This window comes from Motacilla alba, chromosome 3 (genome assembly GCF_015832195.1).
Source record: "Motacilla alba alba isolate MOTALB_02 chromosome 3, Motacilla_alba_V1.0_pri, whole genome shotgun sequence".
Lineage (NCBI taxonomy): Eukaryota > Metazoa > Chordata > Aves > Passeriformes > Motacillidae > Motacilla > Motacilla alba.
Genome location: NC_052018.1, coordinates 69,735,603 through 69,763,287, shown reverse-complemented (window position 1 = coordinate 69,763,287; position 27,685 = coordinate 69,735,603). Strand labels below are relative to the sequence as shown.

At 36.9% G+C, this 27,685-nt stretch overlaps 1 protein-coding gene across 2 annotated transcripts in view; it reads right to left on the bottom strand.

Moving 5' to 3' along the window:
- Positions 1-27,685, bottom strand: part of ARID4B (AT-rich interaction domain 4B) — an 88,140-nt gene that overhangs the window by 16,106 nt on the left and 44,349 nt on the right. The window contains exons 8-17 of one of the 2 annotated variants that reach the window (XM_038132438.1): positions 27,154-27,292; positions 23,406-23,485; positions 22,033-22,106; positions 21,054-21,199; positions 16,671-16,743; positions 15,554-15,648; positions 14,335-14,432; positions 13,858-14,125; positions 12,665-12,840; positions 2,576-2,821 (exon numbers count right to left, since the gene is read on the bottom strand). In XM_038132438.1, coding sequence (XP_037988366.1) covers positions 2,576-2,821; positions 12,665-12,840; positions 13,858-14,125; positions 14,335-14,432; positions 15,554-15,648; positions 16,671-16,743; positions 21,054-21,199; positions 22,033-22,106; positions 23,406-23,485; positions 27,154-27,292 — 1,395 coding nt within the window. The remainder of the gene's footprint in view (positions 1-2,575; positions 2,822-12,664; positions 12,841-13,857; positions 14,126-14,334; positions 14,433-15,553; positions 15,649-16,670; positions 16,744-21,053; positions 21,200-22,032; positions 22,107-23,405; positions 23,486-27,153; positions 27,293-27,685) is intronic. The other variant, XM_038132439.1, reaches the window with a different exon arrangement.

Below are 27,685 nucleotides of genomic sequence, written 5' to 3'. Positions count from 1 at the left end.
GAAGAAGTACAGTTTCTCTATTTCTCTGCTTTTTCTGGTAAAATGTGGTAACATAAACAGGTCCCTCTAACAGGGTAGAGATTTCTACAATTCCCTTTGACTACAAGTCAGGCTCCACTGAACACTACCATTGAGAGACTTTGTTATCAGACACACACATGACCTGAATCTCAGAAGGTAACAACAACATCCTTTAGCATAATGCTGTACAGTTTCTGCACCTTCTATTTACTCTTTAAAATAATAAAAGTTCCACAGTTCTTACTGTTACTGTTTCAGAGCATTAAAAAAAAAAACCAACTCAACTAATGAAGATGAGTATCAAGTTTACCCAACATCATTCCAAGTACCCTAAGGAATGTGAGCATGCCCACACAAACAGTTATTCTGAATTCCAGACGGATACTGAAATTACCTTGTGATAAGAACCATTAGTAGCTATTTAGGATTTCTGCTCCAACTTAGGAGTTTAAAGAACAGGCCATTAAATGGCATACCTGACTGAAAGGGGAAATGGGAAACTCAATTTTAAGGAGCAGAAGAATGATAAAATGAAAAAAAAACCCTGGATGATTAGCAAATCCTAGTTCAGTACATCCCCTGTACTGTACATATAGTACTTGTCCCTGCTAACTAACCTACAATGAATGAGGAGGGAAATGTTTAGATGCTGGCTAAAGCTGAGGCTTACACACTCTATCTGTCAAATCCATTAGTAATTTTACATGTATGAAAAATATTTAGCCACATTTAGCAGAGTCCATGCACAGTCCCACAGCTAAATCTCAACCACTGATGTATTTTTCAGTGAAGAATCCTACTCCCCCCCAAACCTTTTCAGAGGGCTCTATTGAAACACCAGGTAAAATTATAAACTCCAGTCCTGCTGCCAGAAACACCAAACAATCAACACTCCTTACTTCTCAAATGAGTTCAAGTTAACTAAAAATGCTTTTATTATCAAACATATCCTAGTCACGGAAATAATGCCTCTGACATCAATCTGCAGATTTGCTTAAATTGCATCGTTAAAAATTTAGAAACTTGATTTCTCCTTTAAGAACTGGGGTGCTGGCATCTCCAAGGTGAAGAAGACTCATTTCTGACTTCTCATTTCTTCAGATTTGAAGCAGTACTACTCAAGTAATATTCTGATCATCTCACCTCACAGCATGGATAACAGCATGATATTTGCTCCAAAAGAAAAAATAACTTCTATGCTTACACGTGAATTCCAAAACAAGAGTTTAAAAGCAAGACACCTCTTGGAATGGTACACACAGTAGTCTTCAGTGAGTAGGATGAAAATTGCAGCAAATTGCACTCCAAAGGAGTCCTCCTCAATAAGAACTGGACCAGAACGCAAGTCACACCCCAGCTCCCACCTTGAGCAGGCTGCATCTCCCCTCATCTCTTGACTTCACAGCCCACTATGCCTACAGACATTGCCTGAGGACAGTTTATGTCAGATCCTATTCCTGCAGATCGATGTGGATAAGAACTCTGCAGAAGATGGGTACCAGAACTGGCAAGAGCGAGATTCCTCCTGGGCAGTAGCGCCTGGAAATCACCGAGCCTTGATGCAAAGAGGTGAATCCAAGGCAGCAAGACAAGCACTGCACTTCTCTGTTACCTTTGCTAGCAGATCTTGCTAGAACTGAATAAATGGTATTTGTCCTGCCCTCTTGGCCAGAGGCAGGATGCCCAGATGACAGATGAATGTTACAAGAACCGCAGCTTTCCCAGAAAAGGAAAAATAAGAAAAAAGTACCTCAGATTGTCTCAGACTCGTGGGGTTTTTTTTATAGACAGTAATAAAGTTTAAAAGGTGATATTTAAGGACAATGAGCAATTACGTGGAAACTGAGGACACTGCTCAAAAATTTTAGTTTTCTCCACTGTTTTCAAAGTTGCTTCAAGTCTTAAATAGCAAAAGAGAGGTCCGAAATAGCAACAGAAATACTTCAACTTATTTCTATTAATGCTAGACTAAAGACAATAAAAACCATATGCTCCTCCTTCTATTAAAGAAAGCATAAGAAGCCATTAGGCTAAGAAGAGTCTGGCTGGGAGAGGAGGTGGGGTAGGGAGGATAGATATAAGATCAGATGAAATGCAGTTACTTGCTGTGCACTTATTTGCCACTAAGAATCTTGTTTTTCAGTTAAATACCCTGTACAGCCGCAACGGGATGCTGTTGCTGTGCCTCACTGAAAAGAGTGAGCTCACTCAGCTAAATGCACTACTCAAACACTGAATCAGAGAAAATTGGCTTAAGAGAGCCAGAGGAGGAACCTGAAGAGTGATGTGTCACTTGCATGGTAAGATCTAAAAGTAAGATGAGGAACAAATGAAGCCTTCTTTGAACAAGTCATTTTAAGATGATTTTCAAAGTAACTAAAGCCCTGCATGTATATAGTGTTAAAAATCTAAGTTTTATACAGTACAGCGACCTTCACAGAAAACCAATACTGAAAGTTTAGGACTCCAGATGTCTATTAATTTAGTTTTTAAAATTCATAAGTGTATTTGAGAAGTAATTCAAGAAGTAATCACTAACTAAAACTCAAGTTACCTCACGTTCCATCCACAGTAGTGCACCAAGTAAAGGACTTCTCCACCTTCGATGTCAGAATCTTTAATACTAGCTTCATACATTTTTTGATTTTTCCCTCTTCCATACCGCACTTGGACTTTCATGCCTGGTGGATAGCATTCAAACTCTTCTTCCTCATTGTTATTGTTGTCTTCTTCCTCCTCCTCCTCTTCCTCCTCCTCTGCTTCTTCTTCATCTTCATCTTCTTCCTTATTCGTGTCATCTCTTGAAAGGTTTAAAAAATTGTAGAGTTAATATGAGATACTTCATAAGCTTTTCAGTTCCAAACCACATATATTGATAAATATTGTGGATGCATTAGAGAGTGGGAAACAGGAGGCTCCAAATATGTGAAACTGTACTACAGCTGAGTAATATCAGCAAAATAGGATATAGCAACACACACAAAATCCAGTGACTGTAAGGTGCAAAAGTGACTAAAAGAAAAAAAAAAATCCATCAAAATCTGTACGAGTAGAAGTTGTTCAAACTCATCTTTATATGATTCTTGCATGCAGTCTCTTTGTTTAAATATAATTTTCCCACATAAAAATTAATTCTTTTCAATACAGAGAAAATTTCCTAAATTCCCTTTTTTAACCTACAAGTTCTACAAATGCTTCTTGAAACTTGCTTCTCAAAAAAATCCTTGCTTTATTACAATACATAAACTCTAGCTCAACAGCTTGAAATTACTGTGTCCACAACCAGATTTTGGACAAAAAAACCCCAACACCTTATGTGACTGTATTAGCAAATTGAACAACCTGTGCTAATTTATGACCTTGTCACTCCTTGCCAATTACACTGAAAGTATTCTAAATATGTCAAACTTGCATTTAATTACTATATAAATACACAGGCAGGTGTTCACTGCTTTCAGAAGTAAGCTAATTTTGAACACGTTTCTAGATGTTTTGGAGCAATTTTCAGAAGCAGTAAGAACCCACAAATCTTGCTAGTTTCTGTCAATGGTAGCTATGGGCTGCTCAGTTATTTGAAAATTATCTGCAATCAGCTTAAAGAGGCAGACTAGATTAAAAAAGTTAATGGAGGAAAATATCTTCTAATCTTAATTAGACTTATAAAGCAGCATTATTGGCCCTCGTACCATTCTAATCACACACTCTGTGCAACACAGAACAGATTTGGTTGCTGACTAAATTCACAAAAACTGCAGACTGCCAATAATCAAAAAACCTGATAGATGGAACAGGTATCTTTGGATATTTGAATTAGACAGAATGTAAGTACTGCTCCAAGTCTGATTCACACCAGTATTTTAGTTAAGCTTACAAACAGAGAAGTCTGTATTAATACTCTAAACCTTTCCATAACATTTTCAGTAGAAAATACCCAGATAATCCAAGCTACTTTCTCTCTGTGAAAGGATGCTCCTTTGCAGAAGTAAAAGTACTACTATTAGGTAGTATTACTACCTAATTAGCTGGCAAAAGGTAATTCAGAACAATATGCCAAATTCAACTGTAGTATAACCACACTGATTTAATAAAATTACTTCAGAAATGAATATTGTCATATATATATATGCACAGACACACTAAATATACCAATACATACATGTATATACACACATGTGCATACACACTGAGACAAAGGCTAAAAAGAAATCCATCTTTGTCTAGTACACCAAGTCACAGAAGACATATCTATTCAGGTCTATATGGCATGGACTGTACAGTATAATTCTAGAAGGCCAATATTTTAATTTTATTTTTTATGTATATATGTATGTATATGTATAAATACACACACACACAAAGTTTTGGCCTTCCAGGAGATATACAGACAGATAGATAGATAGATATAGAACTATATACTTTCAGTGAACCACTTTGCTAGTGAAGTTAAAACCACCAGACTTAAAAATGGAATATGAATAAACAAGCTTTGAAAGCTCACTTATGACAAAATTTACTTCCCAAGGAAATTAGGAAAAAAGTTGCCCCAAGATTCAGACAAAAAATTCCTGAAAAGAATTCCACAGCTAACAACAAAAAGCTCCAACTAGTAATTTAAATGATTTTAAGTTATACTCTCTGCTGCACTAAACAAAAACTCCTTTCCAATTTCAGTACAACTGGTATTATCATACAAAAGCTAAAAAAAATGGGATCAGAAGCAGAGCCACCGCTGCTCCAAGAACAAGAGGAGCTTTTGATTTTCCATTACTGAGTACACTTCAAAACCGCAGGGTACGAAATTCTGCTTTTTTATTGTTTTCTCTCCAAGACCTAGGGGCACAATCCTCGAATGCTGTCTGCAAAGTAAGGTATGCCTATGCAGCAGATTCAGGATTTTCCAGACACTGGCAATTATGGTGCCAGTGGCTTTTCGAAAGCTGAACAAATTTGGAGTCTCTCTCATCTTGGTGTCCCAACACATCCTACAAAGACTCCCTGAAAATACCAGAAATTGGTACCTTCTGAAAGGGATGTGTGAAACCATCATTGTGAGTAACTTGGATGGTCAAGGAGATGTGAACAGCAGGCTGAACATAGGCGGAGGGCATGTCAGGAAGCAAAAGCAAAATGGCAGCAGAGATGGCTGCAATTAAAAAGTGTTCTAAGGAGTGGCTTGATTAGCAATCATAAGCTTGAGGTTTTAGGAAAACAAACAGATGCAGAGAATGTTCATCAAATTTGGAGCAGAAAAATCCAACACACTCATACAGCTCCTGGAACAAAAAAGCAACAAAAAAACCCCAACACAAAACCCAAGAACACATACCAACGGTTGCAAGGAAGATATTGTCTTATAATGCCATAAATAGTTCAAATCTGGCAGTGCAGACAAAGGAGAAGCTGTGACTGCCACAAAACTGAGGTTTCTAAGAGGAAATGGTAATTGTAGGCATCCAGTATGCACAGTCATAACTTCATTAGTCCATGTATGTATGCATGAGATCATTGGATTTTCTTCAATTCTGTTTAGTCAAAATCCCATGTGGGGGAAAAAGGTTAAAAAAAAAAAGAAAATAAAAGAAAATAAAAAAGAAACAAACCTCTTGGCAGCAAACAGTAACTGTCAACTTAAAACCAGTACTAAGCAATGTCTACCAAAAAGCTGCAACAATTTGAACAACCCAAGCAGCAGCTGATGAAACAAAGCAGCAGCAGATGTGCATACACAGTGTACAGGAGACACAGCAATACAAGTGTAACTCTGTTCCGGAATCCAAAGTATTACCGGAAAGCTTATCAGGACTCAAAAGCATTACAAATTACAACCACAGACTACAAAGAATACCCCTACCCCATCTCACAAGCACTGGGAACATAAACATTCAGAGGCAAGAAATGAATGAATTAAAATGTAAAACAATTCGTTAATGAAGTAAAAACATGAAAATGTTTAGAGCATACAAATATTGCTTATCATTAGTTTCAAAGGACAAGGCAATATCTTCAAAAGGCTAAAATCACACACAGTAGGTCACTCTCAGTCAATTTAAAGATTTAACACCAACAAGCCCATAATTAAGTGTATTAACAACTGGACGTAGTTAACAAATGAAATGCTGCTGCTCTTACACCACTCAAGAAAATGCAGCATCATGCAAATCTCTTTCAGCCCACATTCTCTGGCACTGAACACGAGCTGTAACAAAGCCCAGGTGAAACCTATGAGACAGAGTGTGATTTGGAACATTATATTTGCCTCCTAGCATTCCTGTTTTGCAGCAAACCTAACCCTACTCCAGTACACTTCCCCTGATGCACCAAACTGGTACACACAGCAGGTGAGATGGCACATGCAAGATTATTTTTTCAGGGGTTATTCTAAAATTTGAGGAAGCAAGATTATTTCAATTATTGGCTTAATTAAGTCATTAGAGTTAATTGAATCACTAGCAGAAATAAACTTTAGGATAATTGACACTTCAAGTTTAGGAATTAGCTTCTATTTTTGTTTCCTGCTTATTTTTTTCCTTTTTCTCATCCTAGAGCATAATTTAACCTCTACTTCTCACAATACAGAGCTGAAAGATGTTCAGTTTCTTTTCAAACTGCCAATCACAGATGTGATGGTCACTTAAGGTGACTTAAATTTTAAGGCAAGAGGTCATTGAGACCTTTACTCATGCCATGATAATGAAATCTCATCTTTATTTACACAAAATAACACCACCCCAAAAATCACCAGTATTTGTCTTCCTTCTTGGTCTGGTTTCGGCTGGGATGGAGATCATTTCTCCTTGGTAGCACAGTGCTCTTCTGTTTTGGATGCACCAGGGTGGGAGGAAAGTGACCCACTGGTTGTATGGTACACGACTGCCAGCTGGGTTAAACCACAGCACCTCTGAAGTTACAAAGAAAATCTGAAAATAAAAGCCCCAGGGACTTCTGTCTGCGCACAGGAAGTTGGAATAAATGCAGCTGGGGTCCCTTGTCCCAAGGCAAGGGGGAGGCACTGCTTTGATCTGCTTGAGTGTAGTACAGTACACTTCAATCATGCAAGCATGTTGGCTGTGATCAGCGTGTTCCTCTGCTGCCAGACAGCTGAGAGGACCTCATGTTATCACTTCTCATCATTCAGCCACGTGTTGAAACGTTCCTCAAAAGGATAAAGGATGGTTCCAAAGTCTGACTGAAGAGTACGTGCCCTCCTGTTTTTACAGCACCAGTTCACATTCACCTTGGAAGCATCCAGTATCTGATGAGTGTTTAGAGACTCTCCCACACGTGTAAGCCTCAGTGACAGTCACCACGGTTAATAACCTGCACATTTGCTATGTAAACTATGATTGCAGAACTACTTTTCCCAAATCAGATGTCTCCCTTCCATTCAATACAAGAGAGCCAGTACATTTACATCGCCACTCTACACTTCATTATTGTGTCATTTGCAGCTTATTGCTGTATCAAAAGCAAACATTACATGTATGTGCACATCAGTCTGGATTCTATATTAAGGAAAAAAATCGATTAGACTGTTTCTGAAAACATGACTACGCAATGAACTTCTTTCCTCCAACAAAGACAGTTGAAATACATAAATAGAACACACATCACAAATAAGAGCATTGAAATATATCCCTATAAATAAAACTACTAAGTATGGTTCTCATAAGCATTTTCCTTTAGCATACACACCAGCAATCTAAAATTCTGAGCATACGTTTACATTACACAAGCACTGAACATGGCACATTGTTCTCCATTTTCCCAAGCTAATCAATTCCACATGAACTTGAATCATACTGGAGAAAGCTATCTCAATATATATTTCTCAACTCTTCAGAAGCGAAGAGATATGCCTTTTATATCATATATTCTACACTCCAAGAGATTCTAACCTTCTTGCTATCATTTCAGATCCACCACCACAATGATGTGTCATTTCAAGAGATAAGGAACTGAAGAAAACATTGCCTCTAACAATGTCTTTCTCAAATATGTGAAATGGAGCTCTTGACTATTATATAAGCCCATTGTAAACTGCTTTCAGAAAATCCCTAACAGGTGTTATCAGAAAATTTAACTCTTGTACAGTTTCAGCAGCAGCACAGGCACAGCAGGTAGTCCTCTTACTCCACAGGGACAATACTCCTGAGTAAAATCCTCCACATGAAACCATGCCCATCCTGACTTAGTTTTCAATTACTGCTTTTATTATTCCTAGTCCCCTCCTACTGCTTACAGGAGGGGAAATGTTACTACTGCACGAAAGATGCATGTACCAGCTTAAAGATTAAGATTTTTCCCTTGCATGTGAATAAGTGGCTGATAGTCTTGAACAGAATTAAATCAAAGACTAAGCAGCATTTTCACCTTGTGATATTGTCAAAATATGACAGTACCAGCTGCTAGAAAACCACACCTTGAAGACCTAAACCATCAGTATCAGACAACCAGAAGTGTTTAAGTTTCTAAAGCATTCATTAAGGACATTTGTTCATGCATTCCTTGGAGAAAATAAAAAAAGTAGACTATTTTCAAGAACAAGAAACAAGTAAGTTCAAGAAGTTTCCAAAGGCCATAGAAGGCCCTGTGAAAATGACAGTCTGATGAGCAAGAACAAGGTAAGATCCAGCAATGGCAGCCCTTCCTGGTGTTAAGGCAGCACCTCAGCCACAAGAAAGAAAATACAAGAACAAAACCTCTTGCTATGTCTATGTATTGGAATTGGGATTCTTAAAAGAATTTTGCCTGGGCACCTCAAAAATCCAAATACTACCCATATATAAATCTGCTCTCAATTTTTGTTGAGAAGCAAAAATTACCCAGATTCTCAGCATTTAAACTTTCATTTCAGTATTAAGTTCTTGACAGTGGTCTGTTCCAAGTGCCTTAGAGCAAAGCGTTAAAACCAAAATAAAACACAAAACCACCAAAAAAAAGTTCTCAGTAAAAAATCCAAAACCAACACAGAAACCTGGAGTTCAATTAACTATCTGGGGGAAAAAAAAATCTTACCAATATTGGTTATATAGCAATTAACCTACACTTCCATTTCCAAACTGCACCTACTATGAAATTTTTAAAGATTTACCTCTCATTTTATTAGCCTGTACTAAAAAACCCACACCTTCTAAAATCTCCACTAGGCTCCTGGCCTCAGTCTCCTTGGAACATATTCAATTATCTACATTGTTCATTGTGTAGAAAAACAGTTCTATTCCCAATTTGTTGACTTTGACTCAAGTGTTCGGCAAGTTAAAGCAGTTGATATTATGGGATGCTACACAGGAAACAGCACATCACCTATGCAATGCTACACTTGAAGAACATGACTTCCACAACATCAAGTTTGTTGTTCTGAAGAAGACGGATTTTGAACTTTCTTGTTTATTCATTGGCCAAGTATACCTACTTCTTTTGATATAGAAAAGGATGATTTAGAAAGTCAGTTTTGAAAAGGACCCCTGGGACAGACACATTACTGGCTTTTTTAAAAACTTGTTTTAATGATCACAAGTTGTACAACCTGTATCTAGCACAGGTATGTTCCACTAGCCACAGGAAAAAAAAAATCAAAACAAAACAAAAAGCAAACAAGAAAAGCATGTACAGAATAGAGGGCAAGGAGCCCTTTGAATCTCTACTCTCAGTGTTCACAGATACACAAGCAGGCAAGAAACTGGCAATCTGGGGAAGAAAGAAAGAGAAAGTTGAGCCTTTCTTCCTCTTCATCATATTGTTGAAGTCTGTGTAGATGGAACCATACAATTCAAGTGGCAGCAATCGCAAAGGTTTGAGACACATGGGATTGCTCCAAGAAACAAAACCTGTAGAAAATAAACAACCCTGGCTTCCAGTAGTATTTCCTGAGATCTGGAAGCTGGGAGTTACATCCAGTCCTCCCATAAGAAAGTCAGCAAGAAGAAACCCAGAAGTTTTTCTATCCTCATGGTTCCTTGAATCTATAGACAAATAAGCTACATGAAGATGTCCAAAGTCTTACAGATATAAACACAAATACGAAACTCTACAAGTTTGCCTAATAAAACATTAGATTTAGCTGTTTTGTTAGGACTGTGAAGGACAAATGGTCTATAACTTTAAAAAAGTTGTAGGAAGACATTTTAAATACACCAAATAACAAAATTTCAGTCTGAATTTCACACAGATCTATTTTGATTACATTTCAGGTATTGGTGTGTGTGATTAGTTTTCTACCTAAAAAACACCTGTTTTCATTTTGCATTTCAGTTCAACAAAGAACTCCAACCACAGCATTTCCACCTTTGTGTAAGTTGTGCCACTTCTAATCCATGAAGTTGGGTATAGGGAAGTACAACATCTAATACAATGCCCCATAAATTTCCTTTAAGCCTTTATGGCATAAATGCTAAAAGCATTGTTTAGCACTTAGGATGACAGTGACATTTTTAAAAGCTCTTTAAAGGTGATACAAGTGCATTTTTTACTCCCTATACCTATCTGAGAGGGTAGAAGGGAAAAGTAATCACGCTAACAGTGCTACCTACTACAGTAACACTGCGTATAAATACTTACAATTACCTGCTCTAAGTGTTCCATTTTTGTAATTTAAATTATCCCTTCAAACACAGCATACCTCCCAGCTATGACCACATCACCACCTACACCTCTTTTTAGAGTCATGCTTTCTTTTCTAAGCAACTCGTTACAATCTTCCATGAGTCATAATAGCAAAAATACTAGTTGCAAGAGTTTTCCACTGGGATGAGTAAGGAGAAGCAGAGGGAAAAGAATTCACTCAATTGCTATCAGGTGAATTGGGAAAACTTAAAAGGAAATCCTCTACAGATTTTTATTGTTTTCATAAATTAAAAAATAGGAACATAAATAACATTTTTGGATGCAAGAAATAATGCAAATTGACACAAACTGGGATTAAAACCACCCCACCTTAAAAAATAAAAATAAAAATAAAGGATTACTGGAAAGCAAATGCAGCTTCTAACTTTTCATGTACCATTTACTGCTGCAGCATGGTAAGCATGAAGCCACCATACTTTTCAGGTATATAAATATAAAGTGACATCACAAATATACACACGTACAAATACAGAATTTAGGGAACATAAAAAACTGCTATTCTCTGAGCATTGCAAAGTTTTCCATCTATTTAGTTCCATATTTTGAAAGCAGCATTGTAAAATCAGTCTTTAATAATTCTGAAAATCTTGCAAACCTGTTAAAGTACAACTCATCTAGTTCACATTAAAAATAGTAAATGCAACAAAGTCCAGCAATTAGTATTTTAAAAAAGAAAAGTTTACATAGGATACAAACAAAATCACATCTATAAAGAAAAGGCTCTTCAACTGAATTCAGATAAACTTGTTTTTTCTGTATTCTGCATTTCTGAGTTACAGAAATTGCCAATGAAATCTCACTGAAAATATTCACGACAAAAATTTTTTTACAAAAGGATCATTCCAGAATCCACTAAAAAAATCAAAATCTAAAATAAAATAAAATAACTACTACCAATGAATCTGAAATCAGTATACTAAATCTACTAAATCAGAAATCAATATACTAAACCATGACACTCTGGCCACAACTTTTAATGGGCCAGAAGAAGCATTAAGAGCTAATGATATTTACACAGAAGATCAAGACAAGACAGCTGATCTACTAATCAACAAAACTGACGGAATGAACAAAAGAATTACTGGTCAGGCAACAGATGGTATTAACTACAAAAATACCCAACAAAACCCAACACATCCCTGATATACAGATTGCTGTCAAAGTATAAGGAGATGCCATTATCTACTTTCCCTCTAGTAACAGCTTCTCCCTTAAGCATCTGTTACTGGGTTTTATTGAAGACAAATACTGTATTAAAATGATCTATCTGACCTCTAAGGGGAATTGTTGTGTTCTTAATACTAGAAATCATACTTTATGACATAGAGTTTTAATTGTAAGAATACAAATTGTTAACACACTGGGGATTAATGAGGACTATATTCTGGTTGGGGTTTTTTTTTGTGTGGCTGCTGAAAGAACACTTGTGAGATTTTCCCGCACTGAAACAGGAAAACCTGCCCATTCCATGAACCAAATGACTCACACAGACTTAGAGATTAGACTGCCCTGAGCATCCCTATTATTTCCATCTCCAACACCTGTCTGACAGTCTGCACAAGAGACTCCTGCCAGTACCAGGCCTATTCAACAGCAAGGCTGTTAATTGACCAATGCAAGGTACTTCCATCTTTTCCCATGTCACACACCCCTGTGCAAAAGCAAAAGCTTGTGGCAAACGACAAGTTTACCTTATACTTGTATCAAAATCAAGCATAAAAATACTCCTGGCAATGACTACAATATTTTTGTATTAAATCAAATAGCGGCCTATGCTTTGTACATTCTGCTCTCCCTCAGCTTACATTTAGGCTTGGAACCTGTAAAACTTAAGCTGCCTTTTCTTTTAAAAATAGATCAATGGACTTCAATGGCCTAACCACGACAAAGTTTTGAACACATCAGTCTCTGGAAGATACAAATCCAATTAACAGCGGCACGTCTGATTTGAAGTTCCAATTACAAGAGTAAAATTTAAAAAACACCTATGTCTCATCTGATTAGAAACAGCATAACTTACCCTGATTTTTCTTTTTCCTCAGCATCTGCATTTACTGTAGGATTTTCCATTTCTTTGATCTTCTCCTCCTCCTCTTTATCCTCCAGTTTGGTTTCATCTTCACTTTTGATTACATTTAAGTCCTTTTCTTGATCAGGCTGAGTAAACACAGAATCTGGCAAATTTTTTTTGTTTCCCTAGGACAACAAAACCTTTAGTTAACTCACAAGGTGAAAACAAAAGATTTAAGAAAAGACAGACAAAACACACTGAAGTCATAAGAGCAAAACAATGCTACAGTGTGGGGCTTGTCCTAAAATTACAGCACCTCTGCTGCTTTTCCTTTTCAAAATCTTAAGCTAAACTTAACAGTTTAAAGTTGCAGCCAGCATCCTAGCTTGTTTTATCACAATGATACAGGCATGCAGCTCTTACACCTGGACTGCAAAGCAATCCCCAAGACAAACACTTCACAAAGCATGTTTCCACTGGGGATGCAGAAATACCAGCACTGGTCTGTGTGGGATTCCTCCCAGAGAACACCAGCCCACAGAGCAGGGCTGGCTGCCACTTATTACAGCTGTGTTGCACACTGACCTGAGGAGCCACACTGCTTCCACAGCAAACTGCGAGGCCTGTACAGTGCAGCACATCAGTTTATGGCCCTGAACTTCCTCTGCTAAAGCCACTGAGTCACCAGTGGATTCTGAAAAGCTATAAACATTTATTTCTCTGGACCACTAAAGAACATTAGACCGTGTGTACATAATATGGCCCAGGTCTTTGTAGAGCTTCACTGGTTTCATGGGAACACAAAAGTAACAGCAGTATTTATGAGTATTATTGTGAGAATTTACAAGCATAGTTAAATGCATAATGGAAACATCAGCAATATAGTTATCTGTCAGCATGCATTACCCAGATAAGGATAAAGCTGGACACTAATTAGTCTCCATTTCACCCAGGAGGTCCTCAGACAAGTGGAAAGTTGGAGTTGTTTTCTAACAAGTCAGACATTTTGACATCATGACCCCCTAATACAGGCACCTAGGGTAAACACAGCTCAAATGTCTTGTTCTGAATTAGGTTTACAGTGAGTTTTTATCTTATTTGAAATCCAGCACAGAAATTTCAATCTTTATATTAATTCATGGTTATTAACTGACCAACAGACTTTATAAACAAGATATAAGACGAACTTTAAAATATATTACCAGAACAGAGGGCTTATCATTTTCTTTACTTTCATTATCATTCTCAGCTGACTTCTTTTCTTCTTGTTGTACTACTGCTACTTCTTCCTGCTTGCGCTCGTCCTTGTCCACTTTTATGTCTTTTGCATCCTGCTCTGGTTCTGCACGCATCTTCAATTCTTTTTCTTTTTCACAGTCTTTACAAGGCTTGTTCGTGACTTTCTCTGGCAATGCCATTTGAAATTCAATGTTAGCTGATGTACAGTATTCTTCAAAACCATACAGATACCTAAAAAAAAAAAAAAATTGTTTGTCATAAGCAGGTTTGACTAAAGAAGGAAAATCCAACCTAGAGAAGCTAAACATGGGCAGTAGGTTTAAAACCTTAAAAACTGTATTATAAACAAAGAGTTATGGATTTCATGTATATTACCCCTAACACAGCATCACTTCAGTTCACTGCAGTTTTAGCATGAACTACATGCCTTTATTACTTACTTTCTGTATGCACATTTAACATTATATCCTGCAGCTGAATTTAATACAGGGATTCCAAGATCTTGATAAACTTGCTTCCACACCGCTCCACTTTCAATCTGTTAAAGACAATGAAGTCATTGTTCTTGAATTAATTCACTAACAAAAAAACTAAATTGACAAGGTTTACAGCTTCAGAAAATAAATGTAAGTAATTTCCTCTGATCTACAAAATTACTATTTATCACACACACAGTATGTCAGTGTAATGCAAACTGCAGTCTAATGTAATCGCTTAAAGCAATTTAACATTTCTGCAATGCAACAAGCCACAGCAGGCTTTCCTCTCCAGGTGGCAATAAAACAGAGGAAAGAAAATATAGCTATCAGAAAAATCAGGACATCATTTTTTCTTTTTGATTTAATATTTAAAGTAATTCTTAACTATCAGAGCTAGAATTTTAATTAAATTGGAAAGAAAAAAATAAGTCAAAGCATTAACAATACTCAGCCCTGGCAGTACTGCACCAGACATAGTGCCTACCAGTCTTTCATTATGTCCTTAACATGCCCTTTGGTGACAAAGATCCATGACGTGCCCATTTCTAACCATCTGTGAAGGTAAAGCAGATGTACTGCAATACCCAAGTACCACATCCTGTCCTGCCTGTCACAAAGGCGTCACTGCACAAACAGACCTCCTCAGCTGCCAGCCTACATTCATGGGAAGCAGTTCAAAGCACAAACAGAATCTGCTTGGCCATGAATTCAATGTATTTCAATTACTCCTCCCAAGACCAGTCTCACTAATCCCTGTCAGAATTCTTCTTTACACTGCCCAGAATAAATAGAAATTAAGGGCCTCACATCAGGCCACTAAAATTGGTTGTCTTTGAGATTTTACTGAGCAGTAACTCCTTTCATGTGGAGGTAAAAACTTTATCAGACAAATATTTCTTGAAGTATTACAAAAACACACATGCTGGCTGATTTTATTTAGCAATAATTAAACATGCTTAGTAGATGTGTAATTTGTTTAGCTTTTAACTAATTCTGGTTCATGTTAAAGCATGGTTTTTAGAGCTACCAGGTGTCTTATGCAGCCATGGTAGAAAACTTTCATACATCTAATGGTCCTGTGTTATTTATCAGTACTTCACAGAGTAATAAATTATTTCACAGTAATAAACAGCATCCTCAGATTTTATGGCTCTGAAGTACTCATCATACTAATACTCACATTATCAAATCCTCCAAGCTTGTGTACAAGTCTGAATAATTTGAAGAGATTCAAATTTCTATATCCTAATACAGGTCGTTTGTTAATAGGAGTCCCTGGGTAACAAAAACAGTTGTTAGGGTGTTTTGAAGCATTTTTTTCAGAATAACATGAAATTCACATCATATGCACTATTATTAAATACAGTATTTTAAACTCCACCTCCTGCATCTGGTACTTTCTTTTCATGAAACTTAAACTCTACAGTCTTACTGAACTAGAGGGAAAAATGGGTTATGTTATTTAATGCGTATATATACATTCTTCCACACATTACTGAACATGCAGAAATGATGCAAATTTTCTTGCTAACTATATTGTACATATTTTTATTTCACCCACTGAAACAATTACATCTGAAAATACAATCATCCTTTCACTGATGTAAAAAACCCAAACCAACCCTCACCAGGAGCAAACCCATAACGCTTCAAGAGCTGAAACTTCCTATGCTATTGTACTAGCAGTAGCTATCCCATTGTCATCTCTCATGAACAGTTTAAGTCATTTCATATGGCAATAAGAAGATACTATTTTAACCAGTTATAATAGTAATTGAAATACAGATACCCTCACTCCTACATTTTCTTGCAATATATAAAAACCTGGTAAAGATTTAACATAATGACTAGTACGGGCTTTCAAAAACATCTCAATCTGTGGATAATGTTCATGCACTTAAGATATCAGTATTCACAAAAGACAATTTGCATAAAGTAAATGCTTTTTTCCATGACCTAAAAGGGTGTGTGTGTCGGTATTTTAAAGTTATTAAACTGAGAATATAAATTAATATGATTATTAAATGTTTGATTATACACACTGTAGGTACACTACAGCAAACACAGTACAATATATGCAAAACATACACGATAGATATTTTTATATATCCATTTATTTCTGAAAGCAGAAATATGGGACTGCATTTTAAGAGATGAGTCAAGTGACAGACTCATCTTTCAAATAGTTGGGAAGGCAGAAGGCATGAGTACGATTTCCCTGTTTCCAAAACTGTCCTGCAAAGCACTACTAGTTTACAGGCTCAATTTTTTAAAGTACTGCTAATTAAAATGCCCACCTCTGTCTTCCATGAACTTGTATAACTGCTGAAGAAAGTTCTCTCGTTCTTCAGGAAACGGCTCTATTTCCTCCTGTTTAAAGCAAGAGAACTGTCACCATTTTGACTTACACTCCTTCTTTAAGAAACATAAGGCAGTGATAATTTAGGTTTAAATGTTTAAGTTTGTTTTACTGTAGTCAGCAACAGAATATGGCATAGAGATAGAGAGATACAGGCTCTCAGTGCTATGCCACATGAAACCAAGTTTTATAAGCTACAGTGTTTCAAAATATATAAAACATTGACTGTAAACATACATCAAAATTGGATTTCTGACCGATCACTGAAGTATCGTAAGCGATACCATAGATCAAGATGTGTTCTCAATTTTGACCACTTATGCAGAAAGTCTGGGAGACAGCGCTATTAAGGACCAAGAGATTAGATCAGAAATCTCAGCTCTATTTCTACTGCAGTTAAGTGACTCCTTGGTTCCTGGACAGACTACGTCACTTTCAGAGATGAAGTCAAAGAGCAAATGGTGCTTGCACTTTCTTAGTTCTAATCCACTGCACTGGCAAACCGCAGCCAATGGCACTGCATGTGAACTGCCATGGGGCACCAGCTGAGCGCGTGCTGAGCAGGATCAATCCCAGAACTGAAATAACAATGGATATTTTGGAAGTTCAGTTCATTGCACTAATAAACCTTTGTATTAGATTTACTAAGATTAATAAACAGTGGAGTTTCGTAACAAAGCACTATGGCTTACTTTCTAACACCTCATAATTTCTTTTGGAAATGGGGCTCGCCACAACTAGTAGCAATAAGATATTAATATTTCAAATTCTGATGACTGAGCTACTGCAAAACATTACAACAAATATTAATTGATTAATTTTTAATACTACCCGTAGAGTTTCCAAAAATAACTAGCTATTCAGTAATCTAAATAAAATTATTTTTCTTTGGTGTAGTTGCATTCCATATTTATAATTTCCATTCTTCAACAGTCTCCTTGTACTAAATATTAAAGCTTCACCTACCCTGAAGCAAGGGGAAAAAACATATTGTCTTTAAAGTCATACTAAGACAGTTGAAAAAACAACAGAAACAGAATATCATTACCAAGCAGAAATGGGAAAAACAAACACACGCACAAACAAAAACAAACCCCAAACCCTCCAACATCTACTGAATCTTTTTAATATAGAGAGATACAGCTGAAACTAAGGTCAGAAAAGTTTTTTTCTTATTCTGTACTTCCTCTTACTTATTAAATGCACTTGGATGACATCAGGGCAAACAGGCAAAAAATTTAAGAACCAGTATTCACAACATGCTGAAACAGTTGCCCTTCAGGTATAATTATCAACAGAAATGCAATGAAAATACTCCAATCTTGCAAAGGCAATGCAAGAGCAAAGTCTCTGCGAGGGGTATTACATGATGGGCATTTGACACCCAGTGTATCAGCAGAGCTCAGAGCAGGCAGCTTTGATGGGCTGGGTAGAGAACTGCAACCAATATACTAGAGATCCTTTTCATAGGGCAGGGGCACCAGAGATCAGCACATCTAGCCCAATTCTTCTCTGACAGGTACAAGGTGATGCTGCAACTCTGCATGTAGTACAGGTAAAAGCCTAGTTAAGAACATTCGTATTCCACAGGCCATGGAGAACAAATTACTTGGGTGGAATAAAACTCCAAAACTGCGTAATTTTTTTTTCTTTTAACTCCCACAGCAGGTACTTGGAATGGACTTTTACCAGCATTTGGCTGGATCATGGAAAACAGATCATGAGCAGCTACTTGGGCTTCTCATGTTCCTCACCAACAAGAAAAAACTTGCCATAAGACATTAGTCTCATAGAACATTTGGGGGAAGGGTGACAGGTTTCACTGAACAAAACCTCCATGAAACCCAATAATGTTTTGAGGAAGGAATGTATTCTTTTTGAAAACAGGGGGAAATAAGGTAAAGGTGATGAAGAGGCTGAATAAAACACTCCTTTCCTACTATACAGTCCAATGCCTGAAGGGTACTCCTACATCTCTAATGTGATAATTCACAGAGGTGCCAGAATGGGAAGTGAATGAATACTCCTTAATTATTTTTCCAGTAGAGAACAAAGTAACTTTCTACAGAAGTGTGCTAACACAGAAAGCCTAGGACCCCGCATGCCTCTGAAAAGCATTTACACTTTCTCAGAATCTCTACAGAGTCAGTAAGCATTACACTATACTAACAGTATCTGTTAATAATCTCTCAATCCAGTAAGACAACAAGGTTTCCTAGATAATACTTTGAAGCAGGCATGTCACACTGTCATATTTGCTTATTTTCAAGTTACACAACCAGAGTGCTAGCTGGTCACTCTACAGTCCCTAATGTATCTGTCTACGCTACAAGTTTAAAAAAAGTGGCTTCTACATAGCATAATAAAATCCAGGAAAACAACATGTTTTTTGCAACACAAATTCACACAGTACTATAGCACAGAACTGGGAGAGAGGGTCTTTGACAACTCTTTTACCTACCGTCAGATTTTGGAAAGTAAAGGAAGGCCATTTTCCTGTCTCTTCCATTAGGAAAAAAAAACCAAAACAACAAGGCAACTACTCTTCTTATCAGAAGGTAAGTACATAAGAAGATAAGTACAGAGGATTTGCATGTCAACTGCTTTCTATATAGGATGGAAGCATGCATATAGATATGAGATGTAGAAGAGCATCTATGTATGCATCTACAGAATGGGGTGAACATATACATAGGACAGATATATCTATTTTTGAAGTCTGTGGTGACATCTTTAAGAGCTTGGGTTTTCTGTTTCGTTTTGTTCTGGTTTACAGGTAGTAGGACCATATGGATGGCCTGAGGGAAGCCATCACATCCTGGGAAGCAGTAAAACAACCTGCAGGGGATTAAAGTCCTAAGAGCAGGCCCACAGGTTCTGTTTGGGAAGAGATGCTGCTTGATAACCAGGAGGTTACAGGCACAAAATAACAAAACAAGAGAAGAAGCTGCAGAAACTGCTCAAATATGGGTGGAGAGGAGATGCACATGCCACTGACCACCAAGGAGAGCAAAGAAGAAAAAAGAGAAGTGAAAAAAAAAATTTGCCTCTGTTTTAGAAACTTCCTAGTTCAACAAATGATTGAAATCACTGTTTACTGGAAAAGATATTATCACAAGAGGCGATACAGTAAATTCCAAAATATTTGTCTGAGATGAAATCTTTATGTCTGGCACATGGAAAGATTAGCTCAAACAAAGTCACATGCAACTAAGGGGAGCTCAAGAGAAGGTGTTGAAAGAGTACAAGGTCAAATGTTTACAAATGCTGTAGCTAAAGGCTCTGTATTTTTCACCAAGAAGTAGTGCAGGAATGATCACTATTTAAGATGATGTGTCATTCTGCACAGACACAAACCTATCTCCATGCATCATATTCATGGCTGGACATGGACCTGCTGACAAAGGCTAGAAATTGTATTGAGCCCAAGGAACTATTCCTTCCTTCTCAAAATACTAAGCAGAGCACTGCCAGCCCCCTGCAAACTTTTGATCAGAGCTAGATAATCTTCTGAAAGCTTAAAGAGGAGGCAGAAAGAAATTATAAGCATGGAGAGGTGGCAAAGTCATAACTTCACACTTTTGCAGTCTCCCAACATATTTTAATGAAATTAATGACTAAAAGATGAAACACTATTTTCTGGTATGCCAGAGCCACAATATCCGTGGAGGATGGACTGAAGGAAGGACCCTAACAATCATTTAAGACCCAAACCAGTTCAGTTTCTTCTTCACAATTCCCTTACTAATAGGAAATTAAGTCTGCTGCACTACTGGTACTTGCTTGAAAATTAAGACAAAGCTCTCAAACCCTAGAGAGAGAAAAAAGTGGTTACAGCAGACTCAGAGTACCACAGGAAGGTACAGAGAAGTAAAAGGCTCAAAAGCCTCTATTTCAGCCTCTCAGCCAGCTGTGAAATGAAGTTCTTTCCACCAATTTTCTTCTTTTCTCATCTTGATTTTTTTTCTGGACAGAAGGCTGGGGGTAAAGAACAGATGATCAAAAAACCAATCATGAGGTGGGGACTCCATACTTGCGGGACAAAAAAAGAGAAGAAAGGTGGAAGTGGAGTGCATGGGGGCTAACGCCTTGATTGAAAGTTCTGCTTCATTACACAGGGTAGCCAGAGAGATAGCTTGGAGTGGAGCAGTTCTTCAGCAGATCAGGGAAAGAGCAAGTTACTTAATAATGCTTATGTTAACAGTGTTGCCTATGTTAACATGTTACATGTCCTCTAATGTTAAAAAGGCCTACTTAAATATGTATGTCCCTGCTAATTTTTATCAGCTGTGTAACTATGCCCTTTACTAACTTCACTTGCCTCTTCCTCACTGCTGTTATCCTCTTTTTCTTTTTCATCCTCTTCCTCTTCTTCAGCTTCACTGCTGGAGCTGTCTTCTTTCAATTCTGTTTTCCAGTTACTAGGAACAGTTCTGTTTTTACGGAATTCAAGTGCTTGGTCAAAAGCTGTAAAAGAACGAGCCTTAGTTAGCACTGCAGGAAGTATCTGTTTGCACAAATATTTCAATTAAAAAAACAGTAATGAGGGGTGATGGGGAAGAGGAGAAGAAGGAAAGACTGCTAACTAACAATTCCTCTCCAAATTCAAAGATCCTCAACAACTATTCCATGTTGTCCCTCCTTATTTTTCTTATCCAGTCAAACTGGCCTAGTGTTCTCTGCACATCAAGACACTCAGAGATATTACTAGTATTTTTACCATGTTAGTGTCTACAGACACAAACAAGGATCTTCTGCATAGGGCATATATGAAAATTCAACTGAGGAAACCCCTATCCAACAGGTTTACACTGCAGTTTATATATATCAAAAAGGGAGGGCAGGGAGGAAGAAACAATCACAAGCTAACTTTCATCAAGTTTCATCACACAAGCTTAAACTTTCAAAATGCACCCACAATTCCAGATTTTCAAAGCTCATAAAGGCAACTTACTTACAACTATTAGGGGCACTAGTGTGAAAATAACTCTATACAGTTCTAAAGTAAAAGGAAAAATATAATGCATAGAACCAAAGTATGCATGTTTGGCATGTCTACACTTAAACCAGTGCAGAGCAAGTGAGGTGTTGTTTTGGGGGCTTTTATTTAGTTAGGTTTTATTTATTTGAAAAAAGTTCCTCAAACATTCCATAAGCGTTCTCTTGCAATATATTATTCTGTAACAAAAGATCCTATATTTTAGGATCTTTAAGACATGAATCAATCTGCCATAGATTTAGTGCAATTCATGTAACTAAGCAAATACATACAAGTGTTTCTCACAGGAAGTTATTTTTACCTTGTTTTAACAAAGCATCAGGCTTTGGTGAAGTTTCACTGATTTCCCGGACATCTTTTCTTGGCACAGAAACACTGGAGAATTTAGAAAATGTTAAAAAAATTAAAATATTTTAAAGGTAAACTAACTATACAATACAAAGCTCCCATTAAGATTATAATACACTTACTAAACATACGTAAGAAGCATACAAAGTGTATCTTGACCATTTTATAGTGTTACTCTAGTGTTAGTCAGTAGATTAAAACCAAAACTTTTACATTAAAGTGATTAAACTGCATGCATTGACGGCATATAGAAAGCATGCTACTTCCACAAACAGGTAGTTTCTGGAATCTCCCATACACGTAATACTTTAAACCCTCACATTAATTTAACATTAATTTAGAACCCTACCTTGCTTAAATGAGTATTAGTGTAAATTGTCAATATGAAATTAAAGACTTTCAAATTGAAAGAACAAAGCACTTTCTGGTTTCTACTTTGTCTACAACCAAGGAAGCTAATCTGAATTGCAGCTCTGGAGGATTGGGGGGTGGATAAGTGCTTGTGTGCACACATCTTATGCGCATTCCTTGGGTGATGTGCACTGATGCCTGAAAAACTATCAAATGGTAAAGCAATACCCTAGACTTAGTAAGTAATTAAACCATAACAAAACTGTTAAATATTTAAATATCCTTCTTCCAAAACATTGTGTTGAACTGAACCAAGTACAATAAATAGCTGCAACTTTTGAAATAAAAACTAAAACCTAGAAAAATAATTCTATTGTTGTGAGTTTAAGAACACAAAGTTCTTTATTTTGTTGCAAACACCAGTCTAGTGTTCTATGTTTCTCTATCCTTTTTCCTACTTTGAGCAGCATTATAGCTCTTTGCAAGGAGCACGATAAGATGCAGTTGCAGTCTAGACCGAGACAAACATATGCCTTAGTACCTTCAAAAAAGAAAGAGGATTTCTGTGTGTGCATGTGGTGTACGTGCAGGCATGCACACATCCCCACCGACCCTTCTGTAGCTGGATAAGCTTACAGCCACGTCCCTGAAAAGCACTGCTCTATTCCAACCACAGCAGGAAAGAGTTTCAGGCCATTCCTGAAGTCACGTAATACTGCTGTGTTTGCCACAATTTTAACAATGAAATTAAAACCAAGACAGATAGATTTATGCATCTCATTACTAATAATGACAAAGTTCAAGATTAATTTCATCACCATGTAGGTTGTAACAGTTTTTTAAACATTAGAAAAATCTTGGCAGGAACTCACTGAGCTTACTGATGTTATTGATACTTTACCCAATACATCTTATACTACATTTCACTTGAGGTATAAATTTTGTTCAATTACCAAACTCAACGTTCCTACTCACAATTTGCCATCCTTGAATGAGCGAACAAGAATATTGTCTTTTTTCACCGCAATATCATCACTACAATCTGGACAAACCACCTGCAAAGATATTACAATTGCAAAGTTTAGAGAGAAAAAGCTAAAACAAGAGAGTAATAGTAAATAGCAGTGCTTCTCTAAAAGCTTTTGTGCTCATTTCTCACTGGCAACCCTGAGATGAGAGCAAGTGAGATCCCCCAAAACACAGGAGTGATGACCTCCTGAAATTACTGAATGGATGAGGTCATGCTCGCTCCTAGAGGGAAACTGATGGCTGCTGCCAGAAACATAAGAGCAGCATTCTGACAAAATGTCAATCTGTCATGCCTCTACAGCTTATTCTACTCCTCATCCCAAAAGGACAGAAATTTCACCAAGTGCTGCCACTGACTTAGAGACTTCTTCTAAAAACTTCTGGAAATGGTAAAGATGTGGTCACACACAGCGTCAAAACCAAAAGCTAGCAGGATTTATGAAATGCAATTTTATAAGGGAAGACTTAAAAGTAATCTGCCTAGGAGAGAAGAGCACCTCAAGTACAAGTGTTATGATGGGTTCTTTAACTCAAGAAGTTGACTAATCAAGTCTAGCACTGAGACAACATATTATTTGTTGCAATTTTAAAAAGCTATTTAAGTTTTGTTAAACCAGGATACAAGTCACTAATCAAAAAGCATCAAGAATTTAATAATTTAAAAAAAGAACAAGTATTGAATTGCCAGAGATACACAACAGAAATGCAACAATAATGTGCATAGATCCCTGAAAGTTAGGAAAATTCTGGCTGCTACAAAACCTCAAGGAGCAGCAAATGACTGTAGCCCTAAGTTAGCCCAGGTAAAAACTACTTCTCTCTTATACCAACTTTTGCCTTCCAGTCCTAATTTTCCACCAATCACAAAGATACTAAATGGCAAAAGTTGAGGTTTTTCCCCCTCCTTACATAGGTCACTGCCTATGCAGCATTTTAGGAGCTGAAGTCAAAAATTCCAAGTGATTTGGAAATAGACTTACACATCACAAAGCATAGGCTAAATATGCTCCTCAAGACAAATAGAACTCAACAGACCAAGTTACAAAATTCAATGTTTTCTACAATCTACAAAAAAATTACTTTAGGAAACGACAACTTTTTAACTGGAATTATGCTTGAGATACAGCTTGCAGTGTCAGGGTAAAAGACAATGATTATCATCCTCTATTTTAAACTGACAAGTGCAAACTCCTAGCTCCTTAAAGATGGAGAAAAGTTCTTCAGGCTTTAGCTACTGGTTTTCTAGAAGCATCAAGATTTTAGTAGCCAGAAATCCATTCAGAGGTTGGAAAACAGCTTACCATAACCTCATCTAGTGCCTTTACATCAAGCAACATCATCACAATTTTGCCTGAATCAAGTTCTCAATTTCCTTGCAAAACAAACTCCACTGGAGTGACAGAAGGATGAAAGAGATGATCCTATGTAAACTCAATCTTCTGAAAATGCTGCAGGCAGATTTCCTCACTGCACCTTTCAAAAGCCTTTAAGTACATATTAAAACTAAGCAATGCTATAAGGCTTACTGAATCACACTCTCTGACATAAGGAGCAACTGTCAGACCCTTTTACAATTCTAGTTAGTCACTGTACTCCTCCCTTCCCCACAGAACTAGCAAAAACAAGTGAACAAACAAAAACTCCACCAACCCAGACATGTATGCAGGATTAAAACAATGCAGTCAATCACTGAGTCCTCAGAGTAATTTTTACCAAATTTAGACTTCTACAGTTCTAAATTTGTAAGTGATAATCTATTTGGTTATAGGATTGATCTCCAAAGTACTTGGTTTCCACTACTAATCTTAATTGTTACGTGCTGTAAAGGTTTAGATTAATCCTTGAACTTGTTTTCACATAATAAACTTGCACAATGTCCTGCACAAAGCATCTGCACATAATATCATTAGTAAGAAATAATGCTGAGATACACATTCTTCTGCACATTAAATCTGAATTTTCATTACATTATTCATGAAATTACCATAATACAAAGTTAATGTAAAATTTAACAGTAATAAGATAAGATTATTTTGTTGATACAGTAAAGGTAACCTGCTTACAGGGTAAAAAAATTAAGAGGCATAGGTATTGGAAAGGGAATTATAACAAAGAAAACCAAGCCAAACCAAAAAAGGCAGCTATTTGAGGTATAAGTCTATCCTTTGGCATAGCTTTTCTGGTTATATGTAGTATGATGTTTGTTTGCAGAGCTAAAAACCTGATTACTAAAGTAAGAGCTAATCTAGGATAAGCTATTTCAGAGTTAACAAGCTTCACCCTCAAACTTTATCCCCCTACTCCTTTTCATTTGTTGCAGGAAGCTTTCCATGAAGAAGAAGCTATTCCAATCTTCAACAGAAAGCCAAAGAAACAATTGTGTATCTTCAGCATATCTTTGGAGCAGAAGCAACAATTCAGCTCCTCTTTAGGGTCTGACCCACAGCTGTCCTGAGCAGCATCACACGAAGCACAAGCAAGCCCAGCCCCTCCCAGAGAGCATGCCATGGAAACTGGTACCTGGCATGGGCATGACTGGAAAGGCAAACCCAGCAGTGTGACACAGAACTGCTCGAGCCAGTTTCACTGACCACTTCTCTGAGTGAACTGTGAGGCAGGCAATACTGCATCCTCTTGGTGACAGCTTTCAGCAAAGAAACATCTCATTTTTTCTAGTTTATCACTGCAAACTTCTCTTACAGCTATTTGCTGTAAACATGGTATCTCCTTGCTGTATGTTCTGCCCTCTCCTTTGTAAAAAAGACTTCAGTGACACTTTCTCTTCCACAAACTTCCCTAAAAGAATTCCTACTGGAAAGCTGCTAGACTACATTACAAGACACAGTAGGTGACAAGCAGAAAGCTGCAATTGAGAGCTACTGCACATACTAAGAGGAGTTAAATGTATGGCATCATTTCAAAACCAGAGCACCAGTCTCCCTTAAATTAGATAAACATGTTTAGCTTTCATTGCCAGGGAGAAATTAATCAAACATTAAAAATAAAATAAAAAATTGAAAAGCATGGTACTAGAAGGTACCGCATATAGAAATATATTCATTTTCAAATCAATCAGTGAGTCTACAAGCAATCACTAGACTAGCTGTGATATTTTTTTACAAGTTGATTTCTTAAAAAGTGTCTTTAAGCCAGAATAAAGGAAGAGAAAAAACACGTGTACCAAAAGGCTACAATGTAATTTTAAAGTAAATTTATTGTCAATATTCCACTACCTACAGTAGTGACCAAGAAAAAAACATTTGTTTTTATTATCCAATGTTTTTATATTGAATGTTGAAAAATCATGTCTATGTAATTACTAAACTTCCCCTCCCTCTGTACTTTATATTTCCTTCCTTGATAAAACTCAGTAATTTGGATAATTGATATGCACTAGCCTAGGAAAAGAGTCCTGAAATTCTAGTCCAATAGTGAACACTGAACACACTGCTGAGCTAGAATTAGGTCAACAAGCTCTGGCTGTTTGGAAAAACTAAGGCCATGGTAGCAATCCCTTTTTTTAAACAAACATATCTAGATATAATTCCTTTGACTGTTATTTTACAGTCCAATTTGAAAAAACACAGTCTAAAATTCAAACAAAAAACATCAAAATGAAAAAAAACCACACCTCTCTCAGTGTCTAGAAAATGATAAAAGCTGTACAAAATTATAATAAAGATGAAACTCTTACCAAGGCTGGAAACCACAGAGCTTTCTTTTTATCCACACTGAAGCAGTCCACACACACAACTTTTCCTAGTAACTCATCACTTTGTTTCCTATCATCTTCATCTTCATCGCTGGAAGAGGATGAAGATTCTTCTTCAGGACTAAACAACAGAAAGAGACTTAAAACTCAACTACTCAAAACTTGCTTATTGTAATTACAGGAGATCCAAAGCAAATTATCGAAGAGACATAAATAACAGCGACTTGAATTGTCTGTTAGGTGTTTTGACATAGAAATGAATAAACTATTTATAATTATATTATAGTAATGATTCAATCATTACAAACTCAGAAATGCACATTTACTAGTAATACATATAAAACCCAAACAAAACACCACCATGCACCCATAGGGAGGAAGAGAAATGCACTGTCAGGGTATTCAAAGTGAAACCATTCTACCCTACAAAAACACTGTTCAAAAATACTGTTGCAGTTGTAGTTTTGGACCAATGTTAAGCTAAACTGTTTTGGTTTTGCCTCTTAATCTCTCT